The sequence below is a fragment of the Eubalaena glacialis genome, chromosome 6 (assembly GCF_028564815.1).
Source record: "Eubalaena glacialis isolate mEubGla1 chromosome 6, mEubGla1.1.hap2.+ XY, whole genome shotgun sequence".
Lineage (NCBI taxonomy): Eukaryota > Metazoa > Chordata > Mammalia > Artiodactyla > Balaenidae > Eubalaena > Eubalaena glacialis.
In genome coordinates this window covers 152,600,004-152,627,751 of record NC_083721.1, presented here as the reverse complement: position 1 = coordinate 152,627,751, position 27,748 = coordinate 152,600,004, and the positions used below count along the sequence as shown (strand labels likewise).

The 27,748-nt window shown below is 42.4% G+C and overlaps 1 protein-coding gene across 7 annotated transcripts in view; it reads right to left on the bottom strand.

Moving 5' to 3' along the window:
* Nucleotides 1–15,033: 15,033 nt before the first annotated feature.
* The window catches only part of LRRC3B (leucine rich repeat containing 3B), a 99,708-nt gene continuing 86,993 nt past the window's right edge, over nt 15,034–27,748 (bottom strand). For 6 of the 7 annotated variants that reach the window (XM_061193727.1, XM_061193730.1, XM_061193724.1 and 3 more), the window contains one exon: nt 15,034–16,197. In XM_061193727.1, the coding sequence (XP_061049710.1) occupies nt 15,254–16,033 (780 nt within the window). In that variant the 5' untranslated portion in view covers nt 16,034–16,197 and the 3' untranslated portion in view covers nt 15,034–15,253. Of the gene's footprint in view, nt 16,198–27,036; nt 27,149–27,748 lie in introns of all 7 variants that reach the window. The other variant, XM_061193726.1, reaches the window with a different exon arrangement.

Genomic DNA, 27,748 nt, shown 5'->3' with positions numbered 1-27,748 from the left:
GATCACGAGGGCCAAGCCCTCCTGAACGGGATTAGTGCTGTTACAAGAATCCTGAAAGGTCCTGCTTCTGTCTGCTCTCTGCTATGTGAGGATACCACGAGAGGATGGCCATCTGTGAACCATGAAGTGGGTTCCCACCAAACACTGGCTCTGTCAGCACCTTGATCTTGGACTTCCTGGAGTCCAGAACTGTGAGGAATAACAAACTGTGTTTGTTTTTTCAGGCAACGTGTCCATGGTGTTCTGTTATAGCAGTCTGAACAGATTAAGACAAGGAGGAAACATTTATTTCTCTTGCTCTTAGTTCTGACAGTCAGCAGGGGTGACTCTGCTTTAAGCTACTGGATGATTTGCTTCAGGAAGTTTAGGGAGTCTGCTTCATGGGTCTTTCATCTTCTTTGGGCCAGTGGCTACCTGACGCATGTTTTTCTCATGATGGGTAGCAGGAGCACAGGGGGGTGAGTGCAAGTATTTGATGTCTTTTAAGGCCTAGACTCTAAATCAGCACACTGTTAATTCTTTCCAGAAAGAGGTAGTGCTGGTCACATGGCTGCAGATAAGATGTGACGGTAGCATGGTCCGATGTACCACAGGAGTATTTGTTTTCTTCCTATTGGTTTGTTTTTTTTTTTGAGGTTAGTTTGTGCTTTTATTTGCCAGTATAATTTAACCACAGTGGCTTGCAAATTTTTTGATCTAAAAAGTACATTTTATATCACAATCCAACAAACACACACACGTATAATATGTATACATATATAAAAGTGAAACAAAAGTTTTGCCAAAAATGTCTACCCTGAGTGTTAATTCTTTTTTAAGACTTTTTTTTTTTAACCAAGGATGAACTGCACTGACACATCATAGTCACCAAAGTCCCCAGTTCATCTTAGGGTTCACTTTAATGAAGTGAATACACCCACTTTTAATAATTATTAAGATAATTATTAAATGTGTTTCACTTGTACCTCCACCCATTCCTCCATCCTCTGGAGTATTTTTTTTTTTTTAACATCTTTATTGGAGTATAATTGCTTTACAATGGTGTGTTAGTTTCTGCTGTATAACAAAGTGAATCAGCTATACGTATACATATATCCCCATATCTCCTCCCTCTTGCGTCTCCCTCCCTCCCACCCTCCCTATCCCACCCCTCTAGGTGGTCACAAAGCACCGAGCTGATCTCCCTGTGCTATGCGGCTGCTTCCCACTAGCTATCTATTTTACGTTTGGTAGTGTATATATGTCCATGCCACTCTCTCACTTTGTCACACCTTACCCCTCCCCCTCCCCATATCCTCAAGTCCATTCTCTAGATCCCACATGCCTTGGTCTGTGTCTTTATTCCTGTCTTGCCACTAGGTTCTTCATGACCTTTTTTTTTTTTTTTTCCCTTAGATTCCATATATATGTGTTAGCATACTGTATTTGTTTTTCTCTTTCTGACTTCTGAATAATATATTATGTATATGAAAGGCCACTTCAAAGTGTCATTTAGTTTAGGCAGAGCTAAAACTCCAGGAAAAGGAAGACTAAAATCATACAGGGACTGCTTCATCCCCAAAACTGCTTATTTTTCTTACTTTTGATTTTTTTTAGATGGATCACTAAGTTGTGTTTTGACGATATCTCTCCTGTTTAGGAAAAATGAGAAACTAAATTTACTGCATACTTTCCCAAGGAAAAGAGTGTGTGTTATGGCTAACAGCACCCAATCTGTCATGGAGAAGAGCAATTGGAACATTAATAAATTGGGATTCAACATGTACCCACAATGTGATACACTGTAATTTATTATCTTAAGACCTTTTACCTTAACTATAGCTGTCAACTCTCAAAATGGTTGGCACTTTCTCAGTACTGACATGTACTGTCATATAGGTGAAAATCAAATATTCCTGTAGTTATTAAATTGTATAGTCTGTTCCTTATGATGGACAAGAGTTATTAAATCCTGGCAGCTTGGTTAAGACATACAAATTGTTAACTTGGATAAAGTCCAATGTCGCTTAATTCACAAAATGTCCAGCTAGGCCTCCCCATGACAGGCAGTAGCTAATTTCAAGAGTGACAAACACAGGCTTGGAATGACGTATACTGATACAAGAAGAGGCAGCGTAGCCCTCTATGTATGAGAAGACTGTGGTTACGGTCTCTATTCTGCCTAACTAAATCGTGGGACCTGGAGAGTCACTAAAGGATGTTGGGTATAAATCCTTATGTAGAGAATGAGGATAATAATTATATATAAGGTTCTCAGGCTTAAATGAATTAACTCACGTGTTAATTATCATGAGGATGACAAACATGGAGCAGTACTGTGAGGCTGCCGCTGGAGTCCGATCATGGTACTGAAATCCCTGCTGTACCTCAGAGAAGGCATGGCTTCAGTGTGTCAATTGCTCTCTTCACGCTGCTGTTCCCTCATCTGTAAAATGTGAACCATAATAGTTTCTACTTCAGGGACTTCCCTGGTGGCAAAGGGGTTAAGAATCCGCCTGCCCATGCAGGGGACACGGGTTTGACCCCTGGTCCTGGAAGATGCCACATGCCTTGGAAAAACCAAGCACATGTGTCACAACTACTGAGCCCGTGTGACACAACTACTGAGCCCTCATCTAGAGCCCCTGCTCTGCAGCAAGAGAAGCCACCGCAACGAGAAACCCGTGCACCACAACGGCGCCCCGGCTCACCACAACTAAAGAAAGGCCGCGCACAGCAACAAAGACCCAACGTAGCCATAAATAAATAATTAATTAATTAATTAAAAAAAAATAGTATCTACTTCAGAAGGTTGCTCTGAAGAGTAACCAAGGAAGGCCAGGAAGTGCTCAGCTTGATACCTAGCACATAGTAATTGTTTAATAAATGTTACTAGCTGACGGTGATAAATTTTCATTATTTTATGGTAGATGTTAAATTTCTGCAACACAGAAGGGTCCCAGGGAGAATTTTCTTATATTGAGTCTTAAAAACATTGCACTTAATCTTATTTTTTGGCAACTAGGATTACCTTTATAATAGAACATTTTTTTATTGGCCTTTTAGACTCCATGAGATGCCATTTGAGTGGCGTGGGTGAGCTCAAGGTATGGGCATCTCATACTCTACTCTCCTGAATGAAATATAGAGGTTGCCTAGGTCTCCCAAGCAGCAGGTCCCCACGTGTGTGGGAGGAGCTAAAAAGACAGAGATTCCAGCTGGTTCCAGCTCTCAGGTCAAGTGTTAGACAAGGAATTTAATAAACTGCGTTAGCCTGAGCTCAGTCATCTCCCTGCAAGGTGACAAGCAGTTACGGCTGCTGATTTAAAGCCTTCATTAAAAGAGGTCTTCAAACGAAATGAACTTCATCCTTTTATGACAACCAGAAGGAAAAATGTAAGACCATTTAATCTGCAATGCAGTTGAAATCAAACCTATTTTTGGCTACATCAGGTTGAACGCGACAGTGAAATCATGTGGCCCGGCTAGAATAATTAGGCTGGTTTTATGAAGCCTCTTCACTGATTCCATTATTTTCATGTATAATCATTCGACTTTAGGGTTGGAGCACGACCCCAGCAGTAACAACTATGAAGATGATAGTGACCATGATGATGGTGACCACGGTCATCTCCCTAACCTCTCTCCAAGTCACTGAAACTCCATCTCCACTGCCACATCTCTGCCCAATTCATTGGCGTGTTCTACCTGGATCTAGTGCAATAAATACCTGGGCTCCTCATCCCCAATCATCCCACCGCTCCTGACAATTCGTTCTGACCACTTCTGCCAGGTATCTTTCAGAAATGCAAAAATTGACTACCCTCTCATCTGGGCTCGAACTCTCCAAAGGATCCCACAAGAGGCAGTGGGAGTTTCCAGGAACTTCAAGATGGGAAAGGCAGAAGCCTAGTGGGTTTGGGGGATAGAGGCAAGAGATCATTCTGGAAAACCGGACAGAGGCGGTCAGGAAGGGCCATGTTAGCATTAAGGGGCCTGGTCTTGCCATTGTTGAGGGGAAACAGGAAGCCATTACATGCCTCTGCACAGCAAGCATAGTATGTCCCTTTTCTGCAGATGTGTACAGACAGAGAGGTCCAGAGGGAGGCTGAAAATATCAACAGGAGTTCTGAGTGGTGGGATTTGGACTACTTTATACTTTTTGCTTCATGTTCTTTAATATTGCTCTCATTTGCTACATGATTGTCTTCTCAGATGTTTAAACACAAGTTATTTTTATTTTGTAAGCGAAATAAATCCTGTGCCCTTTTTGCCATACCACAAGGCAAATTGAAACACTGGCTTAATTGGGCCTCTCTGCTCTTTATGCCTTCACAGCAACTGAATCTGTGGCACAATTAACTGTTTTCTGATGGGCTTCCTGGTGTCTAAGTTTCTTGCCTGTAGAAAAGTCTTTTGAGTCTCTAGCTAACTGGTGCCAGCTGTGTGCACCACTGACCAAAGGTAAGCCAACTCCAGTGACTGTCTGTATTGCTCTGTGAAAGGTAAGGGTCTTCATGTACGATACTGGTTGGAGTTTTCAAAGCCCCTCATCAAGACGTGATCATTGAAGTTGTAAACTGAGCCAATCTACCCTGAAAATGGCTGAAAAGGAATTGATAAAAAAAAACTTTCCACTTTTTAATGTTTTTTTATTGTAATCAATATTTTTTAATTGAAGTATAATTGATTTACAATGTTGTGTTAATTGCTGCTGCAAAGTGATTCAGTTACACACACACACACACACACACACATTCTTTTTTTTATAGTCTTTTCCATTACGGTTTATCATAGGATATTGAATATAGTTCTCTGTGCTGTACAGTAGGACCTTGTGGTTTATCCAAAAAACTTTCCACTTTTCAGCCCCTGCTTTTAAGGACAACTAGTTTAATGGAGTGGCTGGGATTTTTAACTCCGGGGAAATTTTCTAATGAAGCTTGGACAGGAGGTGGAATTCAGATGTGATTAAATAGGGGACACGCAAATGATTATATCATTCCTCCAATTAAGTTGTTTTATTACCTATGGCCATTTTCCCCTTTAAAAATAGTCTTTGTGGGGCTTCGCTGGTGGCGCAGTGGTTGAGAATCTGCCTGCCAATGCCGGGGACACGGGTTCGAGCCCTGGTCTGGGAAGATCCCACATGCCATGGAGCAACTAAGCCCGTGAGCCACAACTACTGAGCCTGCGCGTCTGGAGCCTGTGCTCCGCAACAAGAGAGGCCGCGATAATGAGAGGCCCGCGCATCGCGATGAAGAGTGGCCCCCACTTGCCGCAACTAGAGAAAGCCCTCGCACAGAAACAAAGACCCAACACAGCCATAAAAATAAATAAATAAATAAATAAACCCAAAGTTAAAAAAAAAAAACTGAAAATACAGTATGAATTCAACTTCAAAAAAAAAAAAAAATAGTCTTTGTTTTCTGGAAATGGAGCCAGCACAACCTGATCACATATTCACTCTGTCTCTTGTTCCTATACATCCACACGAAAGTTCTCATTTCTTAGAGCTATTATACTTACTTTCCAGCCCTGCGGCATGTCCAAAGGACAGAGGTAGATCCATTTCAAAAACCAAATTCTCCCTGGAAACTAAGGGCAACACAGGAAGATCCAGACATGCGATGGCATACATTGATTGATTGCATTTCTTCACATTTCTCATAGTGCCTCTCAAGAAAACCTTCAAATTCTCCCTGGGAATCAAGAGTTAATGTGATGTCTTAGCTTGTTAGGGCTGCCGTAACCAAGTACCGCAGACTGGGTGGCTTAAACAACAGAAGTGTATTTTCTCACAGTTCTGCAAGTCCAAGATCAAGGTGCCAGCATGTTGGTTTCTCCTGAGACTTGTCTCCTTGACTGCAGACGGCACCTTCTCTCTGTATCCTCATGTGGTCTTTCTCTGCACATGCATCCCTGCTCTCTGTACATGCATCCCTGCTCTCTGTGTGTCTTGATCTCCTCTTCTTACAAGGACAACAGTCAGATTGATGAAGGCCCATCCTAAAGACCTCATTTTAACTTAATTATCTCTTTAAAGGCCTGTCTCCAAATGCAGTCTCATTCAGGAAATTCCCTGGTGGTCCAGTGGTTAGGACTCGGCGCTTTCCATGCTGGGCCCGGGTTTCAGTCCTTGGTCAGGGAACTAAGATCCTGCAAGGCGCACGGCATTGGCAAAACAAAACAAAACAAACAAACAAACAAAAAAACCCCCACAGTCTTGTTCTGAGATACTGGGGGTTAGGACTTCAATATATAACTTTGGAGGGGACACCACTCAGCTGATAACATATGGCATCAGTTGGAAAGCACAAAGGGAGGAAAAAAACAATAAAGCACTAAAATATTACTTGTTGTCTTTAAATAACAGTAACAACGACAATATGATCTACCAACTTTGAGTAGAGATGCATATGGACTTTTTTCAAAACCCCCCAAAAGTCAAGTGTTCTCTTGAACCAGATCATTACTCCTCTCCTTGCAAAGGTGCTCATCGTTCATAAATGAGAGGTGGATCAAGCTTCCCGCAAGGCCCAGCTCTCACCTCTTACCTGGAGACACCTTGGCAGGTCACTTAGCATCTCTAGGTCTCAGTTTCCTCATTTGGAAAGTGATGCTCTCATACCCTGTACCTCCTCCTTTCCAAGGAGGGTGAGGGAATTATATGAACAAAATCCATTTGGGGGCTGTGAGTTTGTGAGGCTTGAACTTATGTTTGATTCTGAATCTTGTTGATTCGGGCAGATGTAGTTTCATAGCAAAGGATGATTGGATATCACACATTTGGGAGACATGAAAGCAAGGGGAAAGAAATGATAAAAAAATTAGAACTTAAGCAATACAGAATAAGAAATGAGTCTAATAGAGAATAGACTGCTGGTTGCCAAGGGGGAGGGGGCTGGGGGAGGGATGGAGTGGGAGGTTGAGGTTAGCAGATGTCAGCTTTTATACATAGAATGGATAGACAAGGTCCTACTGTATAGCACAGGGAACTATATTCAATATCATATAATAAAACAAAATGGAAAAGAATATTAAAAAAGAATATATATGTACAACTGAATCGATCTGCTGTACAGCAGTAACTAACACAACATTGTAAATCAACTCTACTTCAATTAAAAAAGAGAAAGAAATGAGCCTAAAACAATCTATACATTTGAGAGAAATGTAAAAGGTGGGAAATAAACATAAATGTTTTCCCTGTTTAATGACATCAAGGGTTTGAGGGGTCTTAAGGAGATACTTAAAAACATGCAAATAATAAATTAAAACCAGTCAGAATAACTGACAACTTACATGTAACAGCAGGTCAAAATAAAGGAAATTAAACTGCAGCTAGATGGATTATGAGATCCTCTATAGTTACTAAATTAGCAGCACGGATTTTCTTTTTTTTTTTTCTCTTAATTTCCTGGCATGTGAGGCGGAAAGGAGAACTTTATTATGGGCTCATGTGACACTCACTCTGTGTGAGAGGAGAGAAGCTGACTTTTTGTGGCAGCAACGTTTTGAGAAGCACAAACTCTGATGATCCAGAGTGGGTCGCACGTCCTGGCGAGGGAGGGGCCGTGTATTTACCCACCAAGTCCCCAGGAGTTGTGGCTTGTGGGCCGCTCCTAGAAGGTGGCAGCTCCCTGGTGCCTCCAAGCTTCTGTGTAAGTGCAAAGTGTGCTGTGGAAGCCAGAGAAAACCCTCTGGTGAATGCCTGCCAGAGCTTCCAGGGTGATTTGCCTGGTGCAGATGAATATGGTAGGACCGAGGGAGATGGGGCTCCACAAAGCAGGGCCTTGAGCACCACCCTGAACCCCGTCCCAGCGGCAACCCGGTAACTGAGGGTCATCGTTCCCAGGACTGAGAGCTACACATGCATGTGTCCCACCAAGAACGTGGTTTCCTTTACGCGGCCGTGGGATTTCAGGGCTGGGCACAGGAGGATGGGTGTGAAAAGGGGATGAACTGATGCGGTTCGCAAGCACAGGCTCTGCTAACCAGCTGAGTGAAAAAGCGTGCTTCTTTTCTTTTGAACTTCCTTTCTCCCTTGTGCCAATTAAGAAAAATCTCTTGCTCTATTCTCCTCCATTTATCCTCATGAAATTTAAGGTGAGACTTCATAAAATGAAAGGATGCAGCATAACTAAACACTGTGGCTAGATGACTAGACCTGGGCTCTGCTATTGCACATCAGCCGAGTGATCCTGGGTCATTCTGGACCTCAGTCTCCTCATCTGTGTCATGGGAACAATGATAGTATCCACTTGGCAGGGCTGTCGTGAGAACGAGGGAAGGTACAAACAGAACTTAGTACTATGCAAAGTAAACGATACCTGTAGTGAGGGAAAGGTAAAACTATTTGATGAAGGGTTCTCCTATTTTATATAAGGTTCTTTATCTGTGACTTACACACAGGGATTCCTCAGCCCGTGTTTTAATATGAAGATGAAATGTCTTGTCAATGTCAGTTAAAGTCCATCCTGTTTGTCCCCCCAGAGCCCTGCTTCCAGGTAGCGCTTTCTCGAGTTTTCTTCACTTCTCATTCTCCTCTTGTCACTGCAGCTTGTTTCTCAGAGAGCCAGGGAATGAGCATGACTGTCGGTGAGGATGAAAGACTTTGAGAGCAGACCAGCGTCTTTCCTATATCTTTCTTCCAGAAGAAATGTGGACAAGCTAAGGAAGCTGGATTTGTGTAAATTAGTACCATCCTCCTTCCTATGAGCCACTTTATCTTACTTTTAAAATTTTATTGGAGTATAGTTGATGTACAAAGTTGTGTTATTTTCAGGTGTACAGATGCAGATATATGTATATAAAGGTATACATATACATCTATCCATTCTTTTTCAGATTCTTTTCTCATGTAGGTCATCACAGGATATTGAGTAGAGTTCCCTGTGCTATAGAGTAGAAACTTGTTGGTTATCTATGAGCCACTTCATTTTAAAATCTATTCAACAAGCAATGCCATTAGCTCAATAGCTGGCTTATTCATCTTTAGCCCAACAGCCAGACTTTAGATCACCTTTCATCTTGCAAATGCTTCTCTGAGGAAAAAAAATAAATGAAATATAAAAGAAAAAAAGAGAATTTTGGTCCCAACCCCAGAGAAACCCACAATGTATTCATTACAGGCTTAGCTTTCGAGGTCAGATCCAGAAAACTTTTGTCAGTTGGAAGCTCATATGGCCACAGGCAAAGAAAGTAAATGCATTGATTCTTTTTTGAAAATAGTGAGCAAAATGTAGGCGATCCATCAGCTAAAGAAAGAGTACGGTTCACAAACTTGATCGACTCAGTTGCCATTAGTGACAAATGTAAATGTTTTCACTGAACTTGGGGACAGTCTTGAAAATACATCTAATAATTTCCCTGGAAAACCCAAACCTGGGCTATCTCTAGATCAAATGACTGACAGATAGATTTTGTTTTCATTGCTCCCACTATCTCTTTTCCTGATGCTTTTGGGACCCAGTTCCCCACATTACCCTAACATGCGTGTGGACACACGCTCGCACGCACGCACGTGTGACAGCGCACACTTCTTAAGCGATTTACACCAGTTTCTGGTTCTTTTAACGTTGAAGAAGTTAGAACCATAAAGAGAAATGGATTTCCTTTTACTGTCACTCACCCATGAAACATAGGGCTCTATGTGGCCCTATGAAGATTCCATGTGGTCTTGTGGCCTCAAGATCATAAATTCCCTGGGTTGGATGGAAAAGGTGGGCTTTGAGGAGTGCCTCCTGCTGGGTCTATGTGACCCACTAATTCATGTGGTATATTTGGGACCATCCATATAATGAGTTTGGGCAAATGTGGGGTGAGGAATTCAGGTCTTCCTTTTCCCTAAATCCTACTTCACCTATTTGGATTTGGAAAGGGCTGAGGAGGGCATTTGCAAATGTGTGGTAAATGAATTAGCCTCGGGTTCACTTTGTCTGGGTCAGACCCAGCCAACTTGATGAATCAGTGGTACCACTTTGGGAAGCCAGGCTGACAACAGCTCTGGAAACAGAGTAGAACGTCACATAAGGGCAATCACTCCCCTTTTGCCTGCAGGGCTGTACTTGACCACCCTCGGTTCATGCTGCTACTCCAAGAAGCAAATGCTAATCATCTCTCCCTACCCAGGAAGGTGCATCAAGATCATCTTCTCCATCTCTCCATGGGGAAGCCAGATCATGCACAGCAGAGAACACATTATCCAGGGCCTATTTGTGAAAGGGAAAATAATCCTCTCATCATATCATATCTTAACATTCATAGATATTCTTTATTACAACCCTGTGGCAATGTAGGAACCTTAAGTGCCTTCCAAATCCTCAAAGACACTTGCTGATAGCCAATGATGTTTTCACAGTGTGTAATACTATGTTGTTCTGTTTCTTTGAAGACTGGGGAGCAGTTTATCAGGAGAGGCAGCCAGTGTCCTATTAGGGACACTGCATGGGTATATGGAGATGTGAGCGCTAATCCCCAAGCCTGTAGGGATTTCAATGAGAAATCAGTGGATGAGATCATCTCTAGGAGTCTTCCATTCCTGACATTCTAGGAGTTCACCTATCTCTAGTAACGTGAACATTTAATTAAGCAGAATTTTCCACTCTCCAGCTGTGCCAGACAAATGAGAGAACTCACTGTATGAGCCAATAAGAAAAACCTACCCACACCCCAGGCTGCCTTATGCTGGTGGATGTCAGAACAAGAATTATTGTGGGTAATCAAAGAAGGATATAAAAAAGAACAACACGTACATGGCAGACTTTGTATATCAGTGCCTTATGATTTGCCAATGCGTTCTTGAAAGTTAAATCTTCCATTACATAACTTTTTATCACTTTCTGAAAAATGTTTGAGTCGGGTTGGCATGTTTTATGATTTGCCTTGCTTCAGAGATAAGCACTTTGTCAACGATTAGATTAAAATTCCCAGGTATTTTTTTCATTTAAAAGGTTGAGGTTAGGGAGGGGTAAATTGGGAGTCTGAGACTGGCAGATACACACTACTATATATAAAACAGATAACCAACAAGGACCTACTGTATGCACAGGAGACTCTATTCAATATTCTGTAATAACCCAAAAGGGAAAAGAATCTGAAAAAGAATAGATACATGTATATGTATAACTGAACCACTTTGCTGTACACCTGAAACTAACACAGCATTGTAAATCAACTATATTCCAATAAAAAATTTTAAAAAAATACATGAGGGTAACTTTCTCAAGTTTCCCACCGGACATTGAGAACTATTGAGATATTTATCTCTGTGATATATATTGATACTATGTGAAAACAACTGCTGAGATAACCATTATTATTCAACAGCTGCAGATATTTCAACCCATGTTAAATCCTGGGAAGAGGTTGAGAGACCACTGGGTTCCAGTCTAGGACTCTCTGAGACTGGGGCTGAGTCCCTACCCTGTCGCCTCTGCTGGCTGCATTGATGCTGTGATAGCCTTTAGGTGGCCACCTCTGACTGACCAAGATCATACGGAAGGGAGTCTCTAAGCCTGGGCAAGATAAGCTTTGACAGATCTATGAAGGCCTGTGAATAGTGAACCCATTCCTCTGGCAGATGCAAAAGAGAAATAAAAGTATTTCCTGCATATATATGTGGAGCCTAGAAAAATGGTACAGATGAACCAGTTTGCAGGGCAGAAATTGAGACACAGATGTAGAGAACAAACGTATGGACACCAAGGGGGGAAAGCGGTGAAGGGTGGGGGAGGTGGTGTGATGAATTGGGAGATTGGGATTGACATATATACACTAACATGTATAAAATAGATAACTAATAAGAACCTGCTGTATAAAAAAAATAAATTAAAAAAAAAAAGTATTTCCTTATACCAAACAAGCTTCCAAGACACTAACCAAGCTCCTCAGGAAAAGCTTCACGTTGTAAGTCCCTTAGTTTAAGCTGAATTCTGGGAAGAAATTTAGTTTGGAAAGAGTGTCCGTTCATTCAACAAACTCCAGACATTTAATGATAGAAAGTAAATTTTCTGACTTGATCTGAGTTACTCCCAACCCTGTACATTGTAAAACTGTGTAACTCACATCTCTCCTTTTTTTCTCAATGCATTTTGTTGAGTATAAAGAATACATGCTTATATATGTATAACTGAATCACTTTGCTGTACACCTGAAACGAACACAACATTGTTAATCCACTACACTCCAATATAAAATAAAAATTAAAAAAAAATAAATAAAGGTTGAAATTAAAAGAGTGATGCCAAAGGAGAGAGCTGAGCAAAGAAGCTGTTATGTAGAATATTTAGAAGGGAAGATGCCATGTGCCTCAGATAATAGTTCGTTTCAAAAACCTTACAGCCCTAAAATAAGTTGCTCTCCGTGTAACGTAAACATGTGCGAGGGTTTGGAAATTAAGGAGCGTGTTGGAATCAAAGCCAGAGCGTGCACATTGGGCCTTTTTCTATATAGCCAGCCGTGAGCTTCAGGAAGCACTTTCCACTCCCTGGCATCATTCCTATAGGCTGATGGGAAGAGTATTTCCTTTCAGTCTTGGCCCTGAAGGGGTCCTGTAGCCTGTTATTTGTTTAAAAAAAAAAAAAAAAGAATTAATTTTCTCCTCCAACAGCTTATATATTCCAATTCATGGCAATTTAAAAGATTAGGTTTTTTTAAGCACTTGCACTTATGGCACTGCTAACTGGAAACATACAGGCAGGGAAAGGGATTAACCTAGGATGCGCTTTTAACTCTACGTATGTGGAGAATTACAAACTAAAATGTGGGAATTGAACTTGGCCACATCTGGATAAGACCAGGACTCTACGTCAACACATTTCAGAGGTTTTTTTTTCCCTTGACAGGTGCTTTCACTCAACTAATATAATTGGGCAGTAGGGAAATAAGCTCTTATTCCTAAGAATATACAGATTATTTTGGAAGAAGCAACCTGAAATGGATTATGTGATTTATGAAAGCTTTTCTAAAATGAATGTGATTCACACACTCAGATAAACACAATTAATTTATTGACTGTTTTAAAAGGTTGTCTTAGCAAAGTCTTGATTTTTCTATTCTTTAGGGAGAAAAAAAAGCATATTCTGTTAGGCATCTTTCTATGGTAATACTCACAGAGATATATTATAAGGTTGTCCTCCAGGGGGTGTTAAATCTCCAGCAAAGCTCCAGTGTTGCTGCAAGGCGTTCAAATCCAGTTAGCACAGGCAGATAATGTGGCTTCCTTCTCACGGGGATGCAGGAGTTCTAGGGCTCGCATCCTGAATTTCACATCTCAGGCTTCTACACGAGACCTCGTACTTTTCAGTAAAGCTAACGCAGGCATGAAAAGCCGGTGGCCGTGAGGTGCGTGCCGTGAGCCCAGCCATACTGCTCTGAATGTCAGACGGCAAATCTTGGGCTGGCTGATCCTCAGGGTTCGCACTGCTAAACTTTGCAAGACACTATTGTTACGGATAGAAACCATGGTGCTTTCCAAGGGCAGAAATGTGATTCCTGAAGGCCCAAAGATAACCTCATATGAGCTGGAGAAGGCTATGTCCGTCAAAATGGCAAAGGATCCTTCCTTCCTACTTAATCCCCTCAAAGGGCTATTTTTGCTGTTATTTCTTAATGAAACCATCACTTGGGAGTCTGCAAACCTCTAGGTCTGGCAAACCAGCAACTTGAAGTAGTAAAAGTCTACGACGGCAAAGCATACAGTATAGCAGCTAAGAGGTCTGTTGGTTCTGGAGTTGACTGACTGGGTTTCAATATCTGCAATACATCTTACAAGCTTATAATACTTCTCTAGGATCCTGAATTAACTACTTAAACTCCTGCATCTCTGATTCGTCATTCACAGAAGACTATCTCATAGGGTAATGGTAGGATTAACCAAGACAACACAAAGAAAGTGTTTGGTGTAAGTGTTCCATAAACAGTATTAGTTACTTTTATTCCTGAGTCTGGTGTCGAGTTCCCATGACGTGGCTCCAGCCCTGTCTCTCGCTTCCTGTTACATAGACCCCTTCGTCCCACACACCTCCCTACTTTTATCCCTGTGTTCTGCTTCCTTTACCTTCCTCACCTACAGCATCTGATGAGATCCCACCCAAGTCTCAAGGATGACCTTTAACTGTAGCTTAAACCCAAAGAAACACAATTCCCTCCTCCGAGCACCAAATGAGCTTTCTCCTATCTCTGAACAATGTCAGGGACAGACTATCTTGATACACAGGTGTTTGCATTTGTCAAATATATGGAACTGTACACTTAACATGGGTGCATTTTTTAATATGTAAATTATACCTCTATCAGCCAACCCAGTCAGAACATAATGAGAAGACCTCTGTCTTTGGAGTCAGGGAGACTTGGTTCAAGTTCGAGTTCTGATACTTTCTACTTGGCAGGTCACTGGACTTCTTTCGCGCACGGCTTCCTCCTCTGCAGATGGGGTGGATGTCACTTTCTCCTCTGGGTGTCAGGGTTTGGAGTCATAGTATACAAATGCCTTGCACCATGCTTGCACACAGTTGATGCTACATGATTATTAAGACCTTCCTTTTTGGCATGGCTATTTCTATGTTGGTCACACACCTCTGTCCACCAGAAGGTAATCCTGAGGACAGAATATGTGCTCCTTTTTTTTTTCCATGTGTCTAGCATAGAGTAGAAGTAGTGTGTTTTGCTAAACACACCGACTTTTAGGTAGCAAACACCTAGAGACATCCCAACTTACGCCTCTGCAGGTTGCCACGCTATGTATTATCACTTAAGTTTGCTAAGGCTTAGTATTTTGAAGTCTGACATATTTTCCTCGGCTGATAACTCAGCTATGGCGCCCCAGTGTACAGTAGAACTTAATAACATCTCTCACTGTGGTCATTCTTTAGGTTCACAAGAGTTGTCTGTTTCTCTTTAAAGCAATGGAATGACTGTACTGTTTTCTGGACCAATAAGTCACTCTGTTTTTCATGGTTCAAAGTTAGGCTTTTATTTGGTTTCAAATTAAAAAAATAAATTTCATTATTAAATACTGAGATGGATAGAACTAAGGTTCAGAGAAGTAGCTGACTCAGGAATATACCACCAGGAGTACAACGGAGGGGTGGATCACCTAAACGAAAATGATTTGTTATGCTGTCATGTTTGTTAAAAGTTCAACAGTGGCATGATTCAAAAGAAACTGAGATACAAAGTTTCAAATGTTTACAATGGATGAGAGAAGTAAACCACTTATTCTACTGCAATCCCAAACGGATTTCTTTTTCCATGCCAGTCAGTTCGGACACTACACCACTGTACTAATATCGTCGGGTTCGTCGGCTTTCTTTTGCCTGCTCGGCAGGGATTTCAAGTATTCAAGGTGTCTTCGCGCATCTTCCTGATTTTGCCTCACATAATACACCACATACGAGATCACCATGGTGAACCAGCCAAACATGGTGACCAGCATGGCATAATCAGTCGTTTTTTTAGGGAGGTTACAAAGGTCAGCATCATTGGCAGCGTTGAGGAACGGTCTCCCGGCGTGTTCATCCAGCACGGAGGTCTTGCAGATCACATTGTGGGCTGTCTCGTGATTGGACACCATGCCCCTCAGAACTTGCTGAAGCGTACAGTCGCAGTGCCAGGGGTTGTTGGCAATCCTGGCCCTGGCCTTCAGGTTATTGAAAGCGTTTTTGTGCACGCTCTGAATCCGGTTGTCAGACAAGTCCAGAGTCTGCAGAGTTTCAGCGACTCCTTTGAAGGCATGCTCATCGATAAACTCAATGCCATTTTTGGACAGGTTGAGAACTCTTAGTTGATGGAGGTCCTTAAAAATCTCATTGGGGATGGATGTGATCTGATTGGAGTCCAGATACAGTAAGACTGTTTCAGGAGGAAGATCTCTAGGTATTTCCTTGAGATTTGCATTGCTACAGGTGACATTTAAACCCCCAGAGGAAGAACAAAGACAGCCCTTGGGACACATACTGGCGGAATGAAAGCACAGTATCATAAGAACAAAACTTTGTAGGAGGAGACACATGGAGAGGGAACGAGTTAACCACAGGTCCACCAAATTCATGCTGGGATGTCAGCATAATCACAAGCCCATTCTTCATTTATTCCAACAAGCAAGTGTGGCAACGCTTCCAGCCCTGTCCACACTGTTGATTTCCTTCTTGCGTGGTTCAAAGGGCTGCAGCTAATACACGTATCTCTTCATTATTCCGGTCCATGCTTGGGTACCTAAAGGAAAGGAAAGCAGATGCAATTAGCTCTTTTGCGAAGGGAGGTACATTGCAATTAAAAATGCTCTCAGGCATCTGGCATTTTATGTGGGCAGGAGAGTTGGTTATGCAGGTAATTTCCATCAACACCACTGGGAGTTATCTGTGTAATGGGGTCTCCTGCTCAAATCCCAGGTCCTGGGGGAAAGGACTGTCAATAAATGACATTTCCAAATGATGTTGACTTGTTGTTCGTTGTGCAGAATTGGAGCAGACAGTCCAGATTTCTCTCATTTCTACTGGCCTTCATCACATCCTGAACCCTTTGTAAATTTTACAGCAATAAGATGTAATTACCCCTTTGCTTCTTCCTACAATAACAGAGGCATCAAGGCAACTGAGCCCTTCACTTGGGCAGCAGTGAGAAATCATACTGATATTTTACAGTTAATGACCATAGATAACAATATCTTTCATGGCTTTTGAATGGATGCCCAATTTGGACTATTTTCTCTAAAGAAATCTCTTACTTGAACTATGGAACATATGAGTGCATTCCATCCTTCACAACAAAATGTTGCTAAGGACCTACAGCGTGGAATCTCCAAAAGAGTTGCCTCCTTTGTGACCTCTTAAGATTACATTTTACCCGGAAGGATGGCCTTAACTGAATTTCCAAAGGATTCTCTCTTTGTTTTCTAAACAATGTATCCCCTCTCCAATAGATCTTTAAATATGACACACACCTCCAAGCCTTTTTTTTTTTTGTATAAAACGAGAATTAAGAAATACTAGCCTCTTATATGTAAGTCAAATCATTATGCTGTGCACCATAAACTTATACAGTGCTGTATGCAAATTATATGTCAATGAAACTGGAAAAAAATGATGTAATTAGCAGCCAAAGAAATGTAACTATAAAATGAGATATGAATGTTTTTCTTCTATCAATATAATTTTTGAAAATACCATCCATACGCTTATAAGAATAGTATAATATAGCATCCTCATTAACACATCTTTTGAGAATATGTTTTGGAAAGAAATTTGGCAATATCTATTGAGAACATTAAATTTTATATACATATACATCTCTCTCTCTATATATATATATATCTTTTGACATTGTAATTTTCTTTCAAGTAATCTGTTCTAGGGAAATGTTCTAAAATTAAACAAAAATTTACCCCCCCAAAAAAGAAATACTAGGCTCTAAGACTTCCTCAATAGCCTATTTTTCTTTCTAATCATATATATATATATATATATATATATATATATATATATATATATATAAATAAATAAATATATATATATATATATATATATATATATATACACACACACACATGTATTAGTGTTGGAAAAAGGCCAAAAGTAATTGCAAAACTTTAGTGATGTGAGCAAGGTTATGAACTTACCCCAGAATGGAGATGAGACATAAGTGAACATTCAAAACTACTCTCTCATGTAAAGAGGACAGGCATCCTCACAGGATAGGCAAGTGGATCTTGGACAGATTATGTGACTTGTCCAAGGTCAAATAGCTTGCGGGTGGTAGAGACAGGAATCAGGCCGAAGACTTTGTTCTGACTCATTAATCTCACAAGTCTTTCCACTCCCCTTACAGCTAATTCCCAATTCCATCCGCTCCATGAGGGCAAACAGAATCCAGGGATTGCTATAACTTCTGATGCTGTTACGTTGCTACTCCATCCCTCATTAAGGACCCCATCGGGTCCCAGGGAGGGGGCCCTCTGCCTTGTGGAGGGGATCCATGCCTGACTTCCGAAGATTCTCTCTCAGGATCTGAGAAACAAGGAGAACACTCATTCCCCTTACAGCAGTGAGCAACAAATGACTCTCTGCAAACTTGTCTTTTCTAAAGATCCCAGATGGATAAATACAGAGGGAAATGACTCCAAATGTTACCAAACGCACAGAAAGGAAGATTAATGTGAGCTGAAAACATAATGAACTGGGTTGTTCATCACGGAAAAAATAAGATTAGCAACAGCAGCATGCAATGAATGTGCTTTTGGAATCCTGAGTCCCTCCAATGCCAGAGATGCTAGAGATGAACCCCTAGGCGCACTAAGCCGTGTGTCAACAGCTCATTTCATCTGCAGTGGAAGTTGAGTCCCTCCAATGCCAGAGATGCTGGAGATGAACCCCTAGGCGCACTAAGCCGTGTGTCAACAGCTCATTTCATCTGCAGTGGAAGTTGAGTCCCTCCAATGCCAGAGACGCTGGAGATGAACCCCTAGGCGCACTAAGCCGTGTGTCAACAGCTCATTTCATCCGCAGTGGAAGTTGAGTCCCTCCAATGCCAGAGATGCTGGAGATGAACCCCTAGGCGCACTAAGCCGTGTGTCAACAGCTCATTTCATCTGCAGTGGAAGTTGAGTCCCTCCAATGCCAGAGATGCTAGAGATGAACCCCTAGGCGCACTAAGCCGTGTGTCAACAGCTCATTTCATCTGCAGTGGAAGTTGAGTCCCTTCAATGCCAGAGATGCTGGAGATGAACCCCTAGGCGCACTAAGCCGTGTGTCAACAGCTCATTTCATCTGCAGTGGAAGTTGAGTCCCTCCAATGCCAGAGATGCTGGAGATGAACCCCTAGGCGCACTAAGCCGTGTGTCAACAGCTCATTTCATCCGCAGTAGAAGTTGAGTCCCTCCAATGCCAGAGATGCTGGAGATGAACCCCTAGGCGCACTAAGCCGTGTGTCAACAGCTCATTTCATCTGCAGTGGAAGTTGAGTCCCTCCAATGCCAGAGATGCTAGAGATGAACCCCTAGGCGCACTAAGCCGTGTGTCAACAGCTCATTTCATCTGCAGTGGAAGTTGAGTCCCTCCAATGCCAGAGATGCTGGAGATGAACCCCTAGGCGCACTAAGCCGTGTGTCAACAGCTCATTTCATCTGCAGTGGAAGTTGAGTCCCTCCAATGCCAGAGATGCTGGAGATGAACCCCTAGGCGCACTAAGCCGTGTGTCAACAGCTCATTTCATCTGCAGTGGAAGTTGAGTCCCTCCAATGCCAGAGATGCTGGAGATGAACCCCTAGGCGCACTAAGCCGTGTGTCAACAGCTCATTTCATCTGCAGTGGAAGTTGAGTCCCTCCAATGCCAGAGATGCTGGAGATGAACCCCTAGGCGCACTAAGCCGTGTGTCAACAGCTCATTTCATCTGCAGTGGAAGTTGAGTCCCTCCAATGCCAGAGATGCTAGAGATGAACCCCTAGGCGCACTAAGCCGTGTGTCAACAGCTCATTCATCTGCAGTGGAAGTTGAGTCCCTCCAATGCCAGAGATGCTGGAGATGAACCCCTAGGCGCACTAAGCCGTGTGTCAACAGCTCATTTCATCTGCAGTGGAAGTTGAGTCCCTCCAATGCCAGAGATGCTAGAGATGAACCCCTAGGCGCACTAAGCCGTGTGTCAACAGCTCATTCATCTGCAGTGGAAGTTGAGTCCCTCCAATGCCAGAGATGCTAGAGATGAACCCCTAGGCGCACTAAGCCGTGTGTCAACAGCTCATTTCATCTGCAGTGGAAGTTGAGTCCCTCCAATGCCAGAGATGCTAGAGATGAACCCCTAGGCGCACTAAGCCGTGTGTCAACAGCTCATTTCATCTGCAGTGGAAGTTGAGTCCCTCCAATGCCAGAGATGCTGGAGATGAACCCCTAGGCGCACTAAGCCGTGTGTCAACAGCTCATTTCATCTGCAGTGGAAGTTGAGTCCCTCCCATGCCAGAGATGCTGGAGATGAACCCCTAGGCGCACTAAGCCGTGTGTCAACAGCTCATTTCATCTGCAGTGGAAGTTGAGTCCCTCCAATGCCAGAGATGCTGGAGATGAACCCCTAGGCGTACTAAGCCGTGTGTCAACAGCTCATTTCACCTGCAGTGGAAGTTGAGTCCCTCCAATGCCAGAGATGCTAGAGATGAACCCCTAGGTGTACTAAGCCGTGTGTCAACAGCTCATTTCATCTGCAGTGGAAGTTGAGTCCCTCCAATGCCAGAGATGCTGGAGATGAACCCCTAGGCACACTAAGCCGTGTGTCAACAGCTCATTTCATCTGCAGTGGAAGTTGAGTCCCTCCAATGCCAGAGATGCTGGAGATGAACCCCTAGGCGCACTAAGCCGTGTGTCAACAGCTCATTTCATCTGCAGTGGAAGTTGAGTCCCTCCAATGCCAGAGATGCTGGAGATGAACCCCTAGGCGCACTAAGCCGTGTGTCAACAGCTCATTTCATCTGCAGTGGAAGTTGAGTCCCTCCAATGCCAGAGATGCTGGAGATGAACCCCTAGGCGCACTAAGCCGTGTGTCAACAGCTCATTTCATCTGCAGTGGAAGTTGAGTCCCTCCAATGCCAGAGATGCTGGAGATGAACCCCTAGGCGTACTAAGCCGTGTGTCAACAGCTCATTTCACCTGCAGTGGAAGTTGAGTCCCTCCAATGCCAGAGATGCTGGAGATGAACCCCTAGGCGTACTAAGCCGTGTGTCAACAGCTCATTTCATCTGCAGTGGAAGTTTACCTCCCTTCCATGTTTTCCTTCCTTCAAAACTTCATCGCATGGCATTTGGGGACTGTAGCAATTGTCTAGATGGGAGAGAAAAAGCACGAACAGGTGTGGAGGGGAGGACACTCAGAGAAGAAAGAGTGTGGCAGTAGGACAAGGCAAATGTGGCTGTGAGCAGGACATGAGAAGGACACAGGAGATGGGAGAAATGAGTGTGATTAGAGAAAACAAAGGGAGTCCCTGTCATCAAGCGACTTCCACCACCTGAGTATGTGCGACCTGAGTATGTGCTGAAAGAAGGAAAGCCTTCTCTGGAGGACACTCCACATCTCTCCAGAGACTGATTCCAAGTCTATCTGGAGGAAAGTGTTCTCCAATTTAGACTCTAAGTTCTTTGAGGGCAGGGACTTGTTTCTACCTTGTGTAGAGACAATAGTAAACAATTAAGAAGTGAAAAGTACACTGGGTTTGTATTTCAGCTCTAATCCTGATGAGCATTATGCTATCTAAACCTCACTCCCCTTCTCTTCATATAGAGATTATAAAAGCATCTAATAACACTGTTGACTTGACCATTATATGAGATAATCCATGTAAAGCATTTAGCACAATGCCTGATAGATAGTAAGTGCACAATACTTGTTAGCTAGAGTTATTATTATTATTCCAGATACATTCCGAACTCCTGGCGTTGTGCCTGGCCTGTATGAAGGACTAAATAAATATCCATTGTATGAATGAACCAATGAAGTATTGAGCAATCTAGCTGTGGTTTTCCTTCCCTACGGTGATTATTTTTATTACTTCGAACATAAGCACTGCCTCATCAAATGTCTGTTGGTTTTACATGTCAAAATGGTGGCCTTTCGAAAAATCACAAATGCACACTCCTATTTGAAGAATAGAACTTTTTCCCAGTACACGTCTCTAGACTTAATCTATTGTTTCTCCAGAATGATCAGTCCAATGGTCATGGTCACAGACAAGAAATGGTGCAACGTTTCTTGAGATGAAATCCTTCATGCCCCAAATGGTCCACCTGAACACCGGATGGAATGCCCATTGGGTGTACAAATACCGAATATTCCTTGCATTCAAAGAGGTTGGACTCAAACTATTTCATTTTCTCTCTATGATCCATAAAAAGGGAATAAAATCTTCTGAGATTGGCTGGATCACTGGGTTGCCATGACAGCCTCTAGAGCCTCCACTCTCATCCAGTATAAAGTGACAAAAGATGCAGGATGTACAGAGCTGAGCCCTTAGATGTCCAAATACATCGAATCAAGGTTATCTTCAGCAGGAAGGACAGAAGAGCTGCCTCTCCACTCTATTGGGCTGAATTACTATTTTCCAAAGGGATTATCAACTTGGCATTGCCTTAAAGTACTGGAAAGGTAAACAGTGATTCCTAGGAAAGGAAGCCGTGGGGAGATGTGCCTCAGAGTAAAACACTGGACATTCTGCAGACATCAGTGTTCATCCAGCAGAGGACAGAGCTAAGGAGAAGCCTGGAAACCTAAAGCTCCCTCCTGCTCTGTTCGTCATCAGGTCTACCCGCAAACCCAAAGTAGCAAACAAGCCATACTGCTGGTGGAAAAGATGCCTCCTTGCTAACTTCAGAATGAGTGGGTGGAACACAGTGAAGGCTTGGGGTCACACTGGTGATGCAATAGTGGTGGCAGCAATTCCCGCCTGCCCTCCTGAAAAGGAAGAAGACCCACCAAGAGGACAGCCCAAATTAAACAGCATCTTTTCTACCTCCTGACTCCCCCTTCAAATTTCTCAACTCATTATACTACCCTATCCTCATACCCTCATTCCTTTCAAATATGTCTGGGGCAACCAGGAAGCTACAGGATTTCTAGATGTGTTGTTCAGGTCTGAGCTGTGCCCCCAAAGAGGGCCATTTTATCCCTATATCCATGTATTGCTGCCATTTCCCTGTCACACGAGTTTCAGAGCTACAGCAATTAATGCTGGGATTGGGTGTCAACCATCAAATACTGTTTCCAGAAGAAAAAAAAACACACTTGGCAGCCTGCCTGAGAAAACTGTTCTTTCAGTGCTGATTAAAATCTCTGTCTTGGGCTTCCCTGGTGGTGCAGTGGTTGAGAATCCGCCTGCCAATGCAGGGGACACGGGTTCGAGCCCTGGTCTGGGAAGACCCCACATACCGCAGAGCAGCTGGGCCCGTGAGCCACAACTACTGAGCCTGCGTGTCTGGAGCCTGTGCTCCGCAACAAGAGAGGCCGCGATAGTGAGAGGCCCTCGCACCGCGATGAAGAGTGGTCCCCGCTCGCCGCAACTAGAGAAAGCCCTCGCACAGAAACGAAGACCCAACACAGCCATAAATAAATAAATAAATAAAAACAACAACAACTCTGTCTTGTTTCCTGTTTCTTTCTTCTCATCATTAGGGGATACCCAGGGACACTCAGGGCTTTATGAACTCTTTGGAGATAGCTATATGCCTTGATTCAGAGAGGAATACCAGACACACCAATTTCTTCCAATTACCTTCCATGCAGCTCTGCTAGCAAACAGAAGGATTTGATTAAAAGGCCAAAAATAGAAAAACAGGAAGGTATTTCAATTTAGGACATAAAATTCAAACCAATAAAAAACCATAAAAGTAAGTACTTAAAATTAAAACTTCAATACGGCAAATATACAAAGTGAAATGACCAATGATAAAATAAAAGGCTGATTTCTCTAATATACAAGAAGGTCTTCCCAGAGGAATAAGAAATGGATCCAATAGAAAAATGGACAGAAAAACAATATATACAAATGGACAATAAATTATTGAAAAGATTCTTGATCTCACTGACAGTAAAATGAATTCACGTTAAAGTACCTCTCATTTTGGTTAAAATTAGGAAGACTATCTAGTGTCAATGAAAGGGTGAAGAAGAAAGCACTCTCAGACACTTGATGAGGGAATAAATGGGGCACTCTTTCTGTAGGAGCAATTTAGGAATATCTATTTCAAATTTAAGAACACATTAGATTGACTTGTACTGATGTAAAGATTTCCAAAGATGACCTCCAAAAACAGCCTGAAAAAGGGTTAATAGAAAAGGGATTATAGTATAATTGCATTTGTGTAAAATTTTTAAAAAGAGGAGGTAAATATGCAACCACAGGTATATAAGTTATACATTTACATATGCATAGATCATTTCTGAAAGGATGTATAAGAAACTGTTAATAGTGGTTAGCTCTGAATAGTGGAACTCAGGGGCTGGCAGGGGGAGAAGAGGAATTGTCTTTTTGTTTCATAGCCTTCTGTATGGTTTTGACTTCTTATGGTATAGAGGTGTTTTGTTTGCTTTTGGTTTTGTTTTACAATAAAGATTTAACTGATTTAATACAAAAGGACCAGGGGTTAGCTGAAAAAAGCAATCCAAATGTAATGCCTCTGAAAGCAAGTTTTGAGCACATGAGTTAAAACAACGGTGGCCCAGAGGGACAGGCAAATGAGAAGATGATAAATTTTGAAAAGCTGAACATTTTTCAACAAGAAAGACTGAATATACAAAGGGACAGTGGTGAGATCCTATATAAAAATAGAACCCTAACCCACAACCTGCAGCAACCAGCCTGGAAAGTTAAACTATGACCTGTAGTTTGTACCAAAATCACCAGGATTTGATCAATAATTCCAGCTTCCCTGATCTTTGTCCCTGCTTCCAACGTAGGACCAAACCAGGGAAAACCAAATCTGCTCCCATAACCCATCACATAGGATGCTCTGGTTCTATTTTGCCCACCTCTAGCTTGCCCACGCCAAGAGCCTCCAATCAGGGCATATTTGAAGGTTTTCTTTTTTTCCACTATACAGCTTTTACACATCCCTGTCTGCATTTGAATCTCTGCCAAATGCAGAAGATGGTGGTTGACACCCTTGCTATAGAAAGTGCTGAATAAATAGCCTTTGCTTGTTCTCAGTTGGTCAGTTTTCATTTGTTTCCAAAAGACTAACTTTTGAGTACATGATATTTTCAATGCCACATTTCCAAAATTAGCTTTCCAACCTATTAGAGAAATTATATACCAATTTCTTTATTCTCTATCAACTAAGCATGGGTTGCATATGCCATCAATCTGCATAATTCCTGACCAAAAATTAGGGGAAGTGAGTTGGGACCTGAATAATTCAGGTGAATGAACTGCAGAGGTAGTTTTCGCCACTGCTTTTGGAGGCCACAGTTGTATGTACAACTCCTTATTCCACATCTTTAGCACAGAGCCCCGCCTTGAACTTTAGTTCTACATTTCCATCCACAGCCACCTACTGTAACAGGGAAGACCAGAATCTGGCCCCATGTTGGATCTGTTTCTTTTACTTTGACCTTTGATTCCATTGCTTTTGTTCTGTCTATAGCTATAGGCATACATAATGGCCTGCCTCAGGGAACCCTGCCCCTCTGCCTGAATGTTAAACTGAAGTGCCTTTGTTCAGCTCACAGGGAAACCCCCGGACCCCACCCACCTGTGGATGGCTGCAGAAAAGAAGAAATTAACACATCCCCTCCCTGAGGCTGGCCAAAACCAGGAGATATTTTGCAAGATTCATGGCCTTTTTACTTTACTTCCTCACCTCCTCCCGCTCTCTGTTCTGTAAAAGAAACTGGCATCCAGACCCCGATAAGATGGTATTCTAGGACACTAGTCCGCCATCTTCTCGGATGCCCGGCTTTCCAAATACAGTTGCTATTCCTTGCCTCAACACCTCGTCTCCTGATTTATTGGCCTGTTGTGCGGCAAGCAGAGCAAGCTTGGACTCGGTAACGTCTATCACCAAAAGATTCCACCAGGGCTTCAAACTGGGCATCCCTAAAAGCAAAATCATTTTCACCCTTCCACCCCACCCAACAACCTCTCTTCTACCACAAACCATATCCCATATATAGAAAAGCACTAAAATCCTTAACTTGAGATGTCTGGTTTTTGTTTGTTTGTTTGTTTGTGACTACAGCAATCTTTTGATTGACTACCAGGGTTTTTTTTGTTTGTTTTTTGTTCTTTTTCAGCAAAAACTCCTATATATCTGGGCTCCTCCCTTACCTCTTCTGAGCAGTCCCTCAGAGCTACCTGAGAGGCTGTCTCTCCTGGGCTATAGTCCTCAGTAAGGTCCCCGAATAAAACTTAACTGGAAACTTTTAGGTTGTGTTTGGTTTTTTTTTTCCAGTTGACACTAACAAATAAACAGCACCTTTTTTTTGAGCCCAGCATCTATCCCTCTCTGGGTACTAACAAAGACTAAAGATAAGATTATATCTTGGCTCACATCTGTATTTATTATTCAACATGCTGCAAGTTTATAGGAAGGCTGAGTGGGAACCCATCTGTCTCATTTTCCTTCTGCTTCTCTGTTATTATTTCTCAGTAAGTACCTAAGGCATTTACAACCATGAGAGCTTTGCAAACTCTTAACACATAATCTACATAAATGTAGGGTCCCAAAGATGCTCCAGGGTCCAGAGGCAACTTGAAAGCTGCTTTTAGAAAGCACTAACTTATGCTGTATTCAGTTGTACTTCTGAGTGGGGTGAACGATTGTTATCATTTTTTAAAAGCTTATCGTACTTAACCCTAGCCAATGACTTGGTGGCAAAAGGATAGGATTCAGATCCAAACCCAAGGTCCAGAAACTGGATTCAAAGTCCAGCTTCCTTGAATTCTAGGAATTTACTGAATCACTTACACACCCATGCCTTAGTTGCCTTAGGACTATCACCAATAATATCCACCTCACTGGTCTCATAATTATAAGGATAAAATAAAATAAATATGTGTGAAATGTGCTTCAGAAACTGTCAATGACTGTTCAAAGATTATGCTCTATTATGAGTTTTAGTATTTAGTTGTTTTTTCTCAAATATCAATCATCATTTTTTCCAGAGCCTCACATTTATTTTTCTTAAGCATAATCAACTATGAAATAGTTCTCACATCACTTATACAGCTGTCAGTGAAAACAGGTTGCTGCCATATCAGTAAACAAAGGATGCTGCAGCCATCACATTACAGCCGCCAGGTGAGCCCTGAGGGAACTCAGGATAGAAACTGGATGCCTTCCATCAGGCCACCACCTGCTGCAGACACCCTCTCCCCCCGCCACACACACACACTGTGCACCCTGAAAAGACTCAGGATGTGAACACACAGGATACTGGTCCCAGAAAGCTGAGGTGCATATCAAAGGAATGATTTCAACGAGCCCAGACTCTTGCATCTTCCCATACATAGAAAAGCACTAAATTCCTTAACTTGAGATGTCTGGTCTTCTTTAATGAACAGTAATCTTTTGGTGTTCCAACTACCTGGTGTTTGTTGCAAAAACTCCTATATATCCTGGCTCCCCTCGACCTCTTCACAGCAGTCCCTCAGAACGATCTGAAAGGCTGTTTCCCAGGCTTAAGACCTCGGTGTTGTCTGCAAATAAAACATAAATCTCAACTTTTATGTTGTGCTTTTTTTTTTTCAGTAGATACAGTATGCCAAAATATATTTAACCTGAATCTAATCAAGAGGAAACGACCTGACCAATCCAGAACTTGAGACATTTTATGACTGATCAGGATTCTTCAAAGAGTCACTGAAGGGAAAAAAACAAACAAACAAACAACAAACAAAACCAAAATCAAATAAGAATAGGCTGAGGAACGGTTCTAGATTAAAGAAAAAAGAGACGTGACAACTAAAAATGTTACCGAATTAGTTGCCTGAACCCACACTGGGGTCCTAGCCTGGGCTGAGACCCTTTGTCTCGGCCAGGGAGGTTCTTTTTCTGATCAGATTTGCACAGCCAATAACAAAACCAGTGCTGAGACTGGAACAGCACAAGCTTTATTCAATGGCCAAGAACGGAGACGCAGGAACTTAGTTCGCAAGTCAACTTCTCCTGTATATTTGGAGACGGCAAATATATAGGAGATTCACAGTAAAGGGAGGGGTTTGGAAAGAGTGGGAAGAATATTTGTGAGTTATCTGAGAACAGGAGTGTGGTTTGGACCTGAGGCAACACTCCTTTTC